Consider the following 10511-nt stretch of genomic DNA (forward strand, 5'->3'; position numbering starts at 1 on the left):
TGTGTGTGTGTGTGTGTACCTGCTCCTTGAAGATGTTGGCCAGTGATGCGCAGTCGGTGGAGTTGATGAACTGGACGACTTCGTCGACGCTCCACTCCAGCGGGTTCCGGTCCAGAACCAGCTGGCCGTCCTCCTCCACCTGAACGGATCAGAACGAGACTCTGACTGCCGGGTTCTGGTTCTGGTTCTGGTTCGACCGTTCTGGTTCTGGTTCTGGTTCGACCCGGACCTGCAGGTCGGCGTCTCTGTCTCACCTTGACGTCTTTGTGCTGCTGCCTGTTGTTCTGGCTGCAGGCGGACAGGGATCGGGTCGAACGCCGGCGCCCGTCTGGAGGCTGGTGGGCGGCGCCGAACGGGCCGGAGCCAAACGATCCGAACGCCTGTTACCATAACAACCGTTACTGGATGATAAATTTAAATTATTGCCATAAACAATAACATTTTGGTTTAAACTATTTTCAACTAAAATAATAATAAACTTTTTTTAAGCAACATTTTAAAAATTCAAACTAAATAAACAAAACAACTAAAAGAACCAAGATGGTTGCCGGCACTGAGCCCGGTTCTGGTTCTGCTGGAGGTTTCTGTGCCCAGTATGAGGGGGTACTGTAAAGCCCCTTGTCGCCCCCTGCTGGCCAGGAGGTCTGAATGCTGCCAGTCGACGACTCGACAGAATCTGCTTGACATTTTTAAACTAATTAGAATAAAAACTGAACATAATTAAACTGATTGTTGGAATTATGTGAGGCTGAATTGAAATGATTATTTTTTAGTGGTCTGACATTTTCTGTGAATTAGAAATAAACTGAAATACTGAAGTTTAAAGAGTGGCTAGCTGAGAGCAAACAAAACGATGGAAATGATTGATGGTATTAATCGATCCATTGATCAATGGTCTCAGGCTCACCGCGGCGCTGAAGGCCCTGCGCAGCGCCGCGGCCCGGCGCGGCCGCCCGCCGCCGCCGGTCGCCTCCACAGACGAAGCGTCGGTCTGGTCGTCTCGCGGTTCGGAGCTGCTGCCTTCGCTGCAGGACTGCATCAGCTCTTCATCCTCCTCCTCTTCCTCATCGCTGTCCTGAGGGACGGAGGAGAAATCAGGGTTAAAGTTCAGCTCCACAGCCCACAGCATGACACTTCTAGTACCAGCAGGTCATTTTAAAGAACCTCAGTTTTATACAGATAGAGACATGATGGAGATTAATTTATATCAATAATTCATGAATTAATATTCCTGCAAAGGTTGCTTAAAGTGCAGCAACAATCCAAGGAAACGTTTGAGTTCAACTCATTTAAAATAAAAATGCTCTTCTCTGCTTGGTGCTTTTTCAGCTCAATGCACAAAACGAGTGCAAGCATTGAAATCACATTTTACTCCGTCATTAGCTGGTGAATGTGTGAATAACGTGAGGCGGCAGTAACTGTGACTGTCTGGTTATTTAAGTTCAGACGAGCGATAACAGAACCAACAGTGTCAGAAGCTGAACAATCTGACTCAGCAGTTTTAGCTGATAGGGAATCTGCTCCATCCTGAGTTCATTTCCAATGGGGGAAATTATGGCAAACCTTAAAGATTTAAGCCCTTTTGGTTCAAAATATTGTTAGATTTCATTTACAAAGATGTTTTTATAGTAAATCCCCAAATTCCTACATGATGATGTAGTCTGCTTTTTCACTTCACAAAATGTATAAAGTGAAAATCTGGGTAAAATAAAGATTTGAAACTTCTGAACAGATGCATATTTTTGTATTCATAATTTTAAGAAGCATTTAATGACATCATCATTTCAGATGGACTTCAAATGTCCAGGTTTATCAGTAGCTTACAAAGTAAACGGTGTGTCTTAAGTAAAACATCTGGATTTTATAGCAAACTGTAAATAATTAAAGCTAAAATAAAAGGTGAATTCAAACGTTTATAATGAATCCGTTTCAGTGAATCAGTTCGTTGCAGATGAACTGGTTCCTCTGACCTGAGGAGATCCTGCAGCGGTAAAGTCCATGTTGGACGAGCGTCTCTTCTTCTGGACGAAGATGGCCTTCCTCTTCCTCCGTCGGCGCGCCGGCTTGGCCTCGTCTCCGCCCACCGCCTTGGGGAGCCGCCTCTTCTTACCGTAGTAATATGCTGCAGCAGAGGACAGAACGGTGCTGCAGCAGAGGACAGAACGGTGCTGCAGCAGAGGACAGAACGGTGCTGCAGCCGGGTTCTGCAGACTCACTGTATTTGGTCTTGGTCTGGACGGAGCAGTTCTCGGGGCAGCTGTCGGCCCTCAGGTCGGGGCCCAACAGGTTGGGGCAGCACTGCAGCTTCACACAAACCTTCCTGCAGAAATCTGGGATCTGCTCGGCCAGGCGGACGATGCGGACGGTGGAGCGATACGTTTTCCCCTTATACCTGAGGACAGACGCAGACGAGAGGAACCTCTGATTCAGATCAACGGCTCTCAGAGAAAACGTCTTGGACGAAGCTTCAGGAGGTTGTTTCAGATTATTGTCAGATTATTTCAGCTATGCTGTGACTGAAATAATCTGACAATGAAACTAGAACTCTTTAATCAGTAGAGTAAAACTAGACCACATGTGCCAAACTGGAGGCCTGGGGCCAGATCTGGTCCGCTGCAGCTTCTCATGTGGCCCCCTGGACTAAAGAGATTAAAGTTCTGTACTTTAATATTTTATCAATCAAATCAAAGCCGTTTTTATCTGTTTGATGCTGAATTACATCCATCTTACTTCAGTTTTTAAATTCAGGTAAAATCAACAGAATTTATTGGAAATTTCCTTAAAAAATGGTCAAAAACTTTGGAGTGAAGTGATGCTAACTCCAACCTGCAGGGGGCAGTGCACCCTCCGTCTACTCCACTGCTGCTTCAGCTTTACTCGATGTCACCTTATCATCTGTGATCTGATTTTCTGTCATTCATGAACGTAAATATCAAAATTTATCATAAATATTTCTAAATCAGAAAATCCCCAAACAGTGGAGGAGTCCAGAAGGATCTGACTTGTTTTTAGATTATTGGATCCATACGCAGCTTTTTATTGATTTTAACTGGTTTTATCGATGCATTCCGGCCCTTTAAGAACACTGAGGATGATGAGATGAAGAAGAGATTTCCTGTGCCGCTGTGCCGTCGCTCTGGAGGAAAACGGTTCCTCCAGCAGGTTTTTCTGAACTGCAGGAAGGTGAAGCATGTGACTGACCCAAACATCAAACCCAAACATTAAACCCTGCCTGACTGGAGAGGAAGTGAGGCGCTGAGAGTTTGTCCTACTTGGCTTTGAGCGTTTCCTCCTGGCTGTCCCATCCAGGCTCCTGTAGCTGCTGCAGCTCCTTCAGGACGCGGCCCGGCTTGTAGGCGGCGTTGATCAGCATGCTGAGCAGCTGCAGCACAAACACAAACGGCGGTCAGGAGGGGGAACTGTGGCTGAGCGCGGCGCCGTCGGCTGCGGCTCACCTCCTTCAGCACCAGCGAGCATTTCCCGGGCCCCACGGCGCGCGGCAGCTCCGCGATGCGGCCCTTGTTCAGGTACGGCCCCGAGAAGCAGCGGTGGTTCACGAAAACCCGGGAGCAGCAGTAGCGTCCGTTCGCCGCGCCTGACAGGAAATAAATGGACGTTAGCAGAAGGTTAGCATGCATTCAGCCAATCAGATATTAAAGGGTTTTAGTTTCATGTGTTTCAGGCTGAACTTTGTTTCCTCCTGAATCAGCAGAAAAACCTGGAAAACCTGGAAAACCTGGATGAACGGATGGAAGGTCGAAAAAACCAAAACAATCAATAACTAATCGATGGATGGATGCAAAAAGTGAAAAATGATGGACTGATGGACAAAAAAGGAAAAATCAATGGAAGGATGAGAAAAATAATTTAAAAAATTCAACGAATGGAAAACAAAAAATAAAAGCAACAACATTTTATTTTCTCCATCGATTTTAAAAAAATGGCCAAATAAAGTAAAATTTAGTTATTTAGAAACAAACTAAAGTTGAAGTCATCGATGGCTCTTCTGGTCTTGTACTGGGAACCAGTCAGATGTTGACTTGGTTGAACCCAAACTGGGACTGGACCAGTAAAGACAGAACCAGAGCCGAGGCCACGCCCACCGATTACCCAGGCTGATGAATATTCATGAGGAAGTGGAGGGATGATGATCTTGTTTAACTTGTTACATTAATTACAGGGTTAATTACCCGTATCCATGGCGACGGGCTGGCAGGCGACAACAGGAGGCGCTTCGGCCGGCGGAGCCGACCTGCAAAAAACAGAACAAGTCAGAAAGCAGTGGGGGAGGGGCGACCAAGATCGCGTGTCTCTCCTACAAATAGAAAATCAATAATAATGATAATAATAATAATGATGAGATAAAAAGCTAAATGTGAACCACGGGATCCATCTGATGACAATTTAATGCTGGAATAAAACACCAAAAATGTTAAACACTGAAATAATTAAACATCATTTTAACACAATGGATCCAATATTTAACTGCATAAATAATGAATTGTTGACATATTTTAATAATTTTAGACTCAATTTGACCTAAAATGATTAATTTTCCTGGGATTCTTCCTAAAATTACATCCAGAAATGTTTTGAAACTATGTTAAGTTTTGTATTTGTTTCCCGGCTGCCTCATTTCTCCAACCGGTCTTTAAGCTGATGAAACGTTTTTCAACATGGCGCCGTTTCTTACTGTTTCTCCGGCTGAACGACGGCGATCTTCTTCTGCTTCTGGCCTGCAGGACGACAGAAACACAACGAGGATTCGACGTTTTAATGCCACAGAAACAGTCGTTTTAATGCGACGGCTGCAGCTGCGTCACTGTGGCGGTACGTACAGACGGGCCTGAGCGGCGGGGTCAAAGGGTAAGAGTTGGCCTCACACCAGCCCACTGGGAAGATGTCCATGGACTCCACATCCACGATGCACTCTGACTGCGGCTGCAGCACGCCTGCAGACAGGTGGCGCTGTTTGTCACGGATCTTTTCTAACTCCTCCTCCAGAGGCAAGAGAGCAGAGGGAATACCTTCCAGCCGCAGCCACAGCAGGCGGCCGCGGACCCGACTGACCCGGGCCACACACACTTCCTCCGGCCGCGCCGGGTTCACCGCCTCCAGCCACATGTCCTCAGTAAAGCCTCGAGTGTGTCCAGTCTGGCACACACACACACACACACACACACAGAGGAGGCGGTTAGTTCAACTCTCACAGCAGGAATCTAAAATAGTTTTTTCTGTTTAGCATCAAAACTTTAACTCTTTCCTTCACGTTACCCTGCAAGAAAAGCTAAAAATAAAATATGATGAATTGAATTATTTAACGCAGCAGGCATATTTAGATTATGTTTCATTTCACACTACGACTGCAGCTCAACATGGAGTTTATAAAGAGTCAGAAATGAGCAGCAATAATTCAGATTATTCAGCCTGAGAGAAAAACGGTTTTCATTTTTCACCATGTCATTCATTCATTCATTCATTCATAAATATCACAATTTTAAACCAAATATTTCATAAACAAGCTAAGTATTTAACTAGAACAGCTTCAAACTAATTATTTTGTTAGCACGCTAAATATGTAGCATCTAACTAAATAATAATTAGGCTAAATAGTTAGCAAGCTAAATAGTTAGCTCTAAGCTACCTAGTTAGCAAGCTAAATAGTTAGCACTAAGCTACCCAGTTAGCACTAAGCTACCTAGTTAGCTCTAAGCTACCTAGTTAGCACTAAGCTACCTAGTTAGCTCTAGGCTAAATAGTTAGCTCTAAGCTACCCAGTTAGCACTAAGCTACCTAGTTAGCACTAAGCTACCTAGTTAGCACTAAGCTACCTAGTTAGCTCTAGGCTAAATAGTTAGCTCTAAGCTACCCAGTTAGCACTAAGCTACCTAGTTAGCTCTAGGCTACCTAGTTAGCACTAAGCTACCTAGTTAGCTTCTGTACAAATGTTCCTGCTGTTCTGTTATTTTCTCCCTGAGGGTTTTGATAGAAATATATTTGAATCATCTTTTGCTTTTTCTCATAATAATTTAGAGTTAGTTTTAATTTCCCAGTGAGAAATGTTTGATGATATGAGGGAACATGATCCGATATTCCCGTCCTTACATCAGGAAAGCAGGCGTCTGGCGCCGCCTCGGAGCCGCTCTGCTTCAGGTAGTCGGCCCAGTCAAAGTCCGGGCCCTCGTAGCCCCGGGGCCGCTCCAGCGCCACGCCGTTCTTCAGACACCACTGGACCGGCAGGATGCCGGGCGAGTTAGCGTGGCACACGGCGGAAAGGGGCGCGGCTTCGGCGCAGAGGTCATCCAAGGTCACCTGGAAGTAGGTGTCGCTGTAGACCTGGACAGGAAGCAGAACCGGGATTTCTCAGAGCATCTGGACTGGAAGCTCTGTTTATTAATCTGGGTTCTGATTTTTACCTCAGAGTGGCCATCTTTCTATTATTCCTATCTCAGTTTCACACAGCAGGAGCTCCTGTCTGTCCGTTTCCAAAGTTTAATCCGTTGTTAATGTGTCCTAATGTGTTTTAACTTTTGACTTTTCCTGAACCTCAGGAAAACAAGCCGTTGTCACGGCAACTGCTACTGCAAATCCAAATAATCTAACTTTCATAAACTATTGCTACTCTTGCTTGGTCGATTTTGGAAATTTAAGGATAAATTTCAGAGATTGGAAACATTAGATTCTTAGATTATGAAGTTTATGCTAATCTGAGGATTATTAATCTGACTTTTCCCTCCAGCTGAATTCCTCTGGACCAGGAGTGGGATCAGTTTCACTGCTCTGATTGTTTTTACCATGACTAGCATATCCTGTTTCTGTGTCAGTAACTTGGATTGTGTGACCTGGGACTCATCGCGTCGTGTCAAAGTGAGAGACGTGTCTGTTAGTCACAGGACGTTTCTGGAAAAACGATGAAAGGCAGAAGAACTTTCCTCCTGATTCATTCTCTGGAATCCAACGACGTCAGGCAGGAGGCCGCCTCCACAGAAGCATGCAAAGAATCCTGCAGCGCAGCCTGGGAGGCAGCTGCGGCATGCGCTGCAGCACGGCATGGCTGCATCAGGGCGCCTCTTTAACTCACCTTGGTGACGGAAACGGGCCGGATGAGGAGCTGCTCCCACGGAGAAACCATCTCCAGCTTCATCCCGGTCCTGAAGGCGTGCCTGGGCAGGTCCGCGTGGTCCTGGTAACCATGGCAACAGCCAGAGGGTTAGCACATGTTTAATGACGCACAAAGGAGAATTCAGGAAACCAAAAACAAGGAAAAACAAACGTCTGGAACATCAAGACGCCAGAACTGTGTGGATTTACCACTTCCTTATCAGTATTTATATAATTATTCACAAGGATTAACAAAAACAAATTCTTAAACTGTCTTCTGAGAATCAAATGTGTTTCCCAAAATGGCCGACATGACTGAGCGGTAACCATGGCGACTGACCTTGAAGACCTCCAGTGGCACCGCGTCCTTCTGTCCGTCCGCCTGCGCGTTCTGCAGCGCCTGCTGCCAGTCACGGTCGCTAAGCAACGGCCTGAGCTCTGATTGGGCAAAGCAGGATGACGTCATAGGTCACTGTCTGACGATCCAATCAAAACCTTTTCATACCAAACAAAGCCGAGGTGCAGAGCCGGCAGTCCGGACCGGTCCTGACCCGGTTCTGATCCGGTTCTGACCTGTGGGTGGCTCCAAGGTCAGCCGGTTCTCCAGGGCCCAGCCCAGGGGGCGGAGCCTCACGTCCAGGTAGAACAGCCAGGTGTCCTGCGCCCGGTGCCGCTCGCTCAGTCCGACGGGCCGCAGCCGGAGACGGCCGCCGATGTTCTGGATCACCCGGACCGGCCAGTACAGCAGTGGGTCCGAAAGGTTCTGCAGCTCCAGAACCGAGCCGGCCACGATCAGATCCACCGTGTTCTTCCCACGCAGCGGCTGGAGGAACAACGACTGGGTCAGTACGGGTCGGTTCTGATCAGTACGGGTCGGTTCTGATCAGTACGGGTCGGTTCTGATCAGTACGGGTCGGTTCTGATGTTCTGCTGGTAGAACTGGGTCCTGCTGACATCAGGACTTCTTGCTTATTTACGTGTTTAAACTTTAATAATCCCTGAAAAGTGACTAGAATGTTTTCTATTCAACCTGATCAGGTGTTTTAAACCCTGATGATGTCATAATCGAGCAGTTATCATGGGTGGACAGTCACTCACCCCCTCCAGCAGGTTGGCCGGCGCCGTTCTGGACCCGGTCAGGTCCTGAACCAGGAACTCTGTCCAGTCGCTGTATTTCTCCCTGATGGCTGCAGAAAGGATGGCATCAATAATTAGTTACTAAATAACTAAAATACATCACAAGTCAGGAGTTAAGTGATTCTTGAGAATAGGGACAAAATGGGTTTAAATTTTCCCCATTTTTTTTTTTTTATTATTTCTCAACCTTATGGATGCAAATATGACAAATTTTTGTCATATTTGACAAAAATATGACAAAAAATCTTTACATTTCCATCTTTTTGGAAATGTAAAGATGCTAAGGTCCAGGTTCCCAGTTTCAACATTAAAAAAAAATTACATTTTTAATGGACCTAAGCCAGAACTTTGTCATCACCATCTGACAAAAATAAACATAAAATTATTTTTTAATGACCCTATTAGTGACATTTTACTAATTTTACAGACAAATGCTTCTCAAGAAACAAAATAAATATTATTTAAAACCAAAAACAACAAAAAGTTCATCTGACGGAGTTGACACAGAACTGAAGGTGGTGACAAACTAGTGAGTAAAATGAAAAACTTGATACATGTGAAGTAATGCAATTCATGTAAAATACATTAAAATGAATTGATTGCACAATTAAGTGAGATTTGTCAACAATTTCACTGAAAGAGTCAGAAAAACTCTGATGGAGTTTAAAAAAAGCCAAACTACCTGAATTTATATGACGTTATTCTGAAGGAGGCCATATTGTAGCTCATCAGGTCCATGAAATCTTTACAGTTTTACCAAAATTAAGCTTTTAATCACAAAATTTCATCAAAGTTTTGTAAATTTTGTAAATTATGGAGTTGACACATCATGGTTGAGACGAGCATCTTAGGAATAAAACAGAAGAAAAAACTAAAGAATAACATAAGCTAACCGGAGCTAACTAACCTCTTAGCAAAGGAAGAGAAAAGACGACGTCATGGGGTCCTCAGAAGTTCTGGTGCCCCACAATAATGCCTGATTTTTTTATATTCTTTTCATGTCTGACGGTGTTGACAAAAACTAGGGACAAGTTTCAATGGAGTTGGAAAATATATAAAAATTATTTTTAATTAAATTTAATCATTGACCATTCATCATTCAATCATTGATATGACTACTTATACTTAATAGTCATAATATATTATCTTAATATTCCTTTAATTGTTTAAACTATTATATTGTATTGAGTTCTGCTCCGGGACAAGGGATTTTACAGGCATCATCCACCGACTACAGTATTTAAAATAAAAAAATATTCAGCAAACACCAGGAAACATACATTGTTGTGCTCACATGACCCAGGTTAGTTTAGTCAGATATTTGAAAAAATTATATTTTGTGTATATTTTATTCAAATGTTGTGCTTTATCCATAGGACCTGTTTTGTCCCTGTTCTCAAGAATCACTGAGTTATCATGAGTTATCATGAGTGATCATGAATTATCATGAGTTATCATGAGTTACCATGAGTTATCATGAGTTATCATGAATTATCATGAGTTATCATGAGTTATCATGAGTTCTTCCCATTGGTTTGCTGCAGACATGTTCAGGCTTCATGGAGGAATGCAAGCAGGAAAACTGAATCCGGAACGTTTTAGGAAACGGCTTCTGATGGAACGATGAGCAGAAAAACAGCATCTGATCAGAAATTAAGTTTTGATTCTGATCAGATCAAAAGTCTCAGATTCCTCCATAAACGTCCCAAACACAAAAGAATAAATGTTGATTTCAGAGTCAGAATGAAATGAGACGAATCAGAAACCAGATCTTCAGGTTTCAACACAAACAAAACGTCAACTGATAAAATTGAAGCGTTGAAATGATTTGACTTTTTTTCCAAAAATGGCAAACATGTTTGAATGAAATGATTTTTGAACATTTTCATAACCTGATAAATAAGTTTTAATCAGATAAAATCGGTTATCAGCAGATTGATCTCCAAACAGAAACAGGTTAAAGTTTAGAACAACGAACATGAGAACCAGAAAAACTGAACATGTTGCAGTTTAAACACAAAACCAAACCAGCTGAACGGCTTCGTTACAGTTTGGTTTGGCAGCAGTTTGCTTCCTGTTCGCATGAAGAGCCTGCAGGGAGGCAAAAAGCCAGCAGGCCAGGAGCTACAGGTTCCTGCACATGTACTGAATGTTTTTAGATTTTTCTGCATGTTTCCTGAATGTTTTTAGATTTTTCTGCATGTTTCCTGAATGTTTTTAGATTTTTCTGCATGTTTCCTGAATGTTTTTAGATTTTTCTGCATGTTTGCTGA

At 43.7% G+C, this 10511-nt stretch overlaps 1 protein-coding gene across 1 annotated transcript in view; it reads right to left on the minus strand.

Annotated features, from left to right (window-relative positions):
- The window catches only part of sfmbt2 (Scm like with four mbt domains 2), a gene marked incomplete at its 5' end in the record, with an annotated part of 10100 nt that extends 1790 nt beyond the window's left edge, over window positions 1-8310 (minus strand). The window contains 16 exons of the mRNA XM_007540722.2: window positions 20-139; window positions 255-380; window positions 908-1075; window positions 1971-2122; window positions 2217-2392; window positions 3273-3382; window positions 3456-3595; window positions 4191-4252; window positions 4694-4736; window positions 4839-4952; window positions 5028-5154; window positions 6106-6336; window positions 7082-7183; window positions 7442-7539; window positions 7675-7924; window positions 8200-8310. Coding sequence (XP_007540784.2) covers window positions 20-139; window positions 255-380; window positions 908-1075; window positions 1971-2122; window positions 2217-2392; window positions 3273-3382; window positions 3456-3595; window positions 4191-4252; window positions 4694-4736; window positions 4839-4952; window positions 5028-5154; window positions 6106-6336; window positions 7082-7183; window positions 7442-7539; window positions 7675-7924; window positions 8200-8310 — 2130 coding nt within the window. The remainder of the gene's footprint in view (window positions 1-19; window positions 140-254; window positions 381-907; window positions 1076-1970; window positions 2123-2216; window positions 2393-3272; window positions 3383-3455; window positions 3596-4190; window positions 4253-4693; window positions 4737-4838; window positions 4953-5027; window positions 5155-6105; window positions 6337-7081; window positions 7184-7441; window positions 7540-7674; window positions 7925-8199) is intronic.
- Between the last annotated feature and the right edge of the window lie 2201 nt (window positions 8311-10511).

Source organism: Poecilia formosa, unplaced genomic scaffold, assembly GCF_000485575.1.
Source record: "Poecilia formosa unplaced genomic scaffold, Poecilia_formosa-5.1.2 Scaffold556, whole genome shotgun sequence".
In the NCBI taxonomy this organism is placed as follows: domain Eukaryota; kingdom Metazoa; phylum Chordata; class Actinopteri; order Cyprinodontiformes; family Poeciliidae; genus Poecilia; species Poecilia formosa.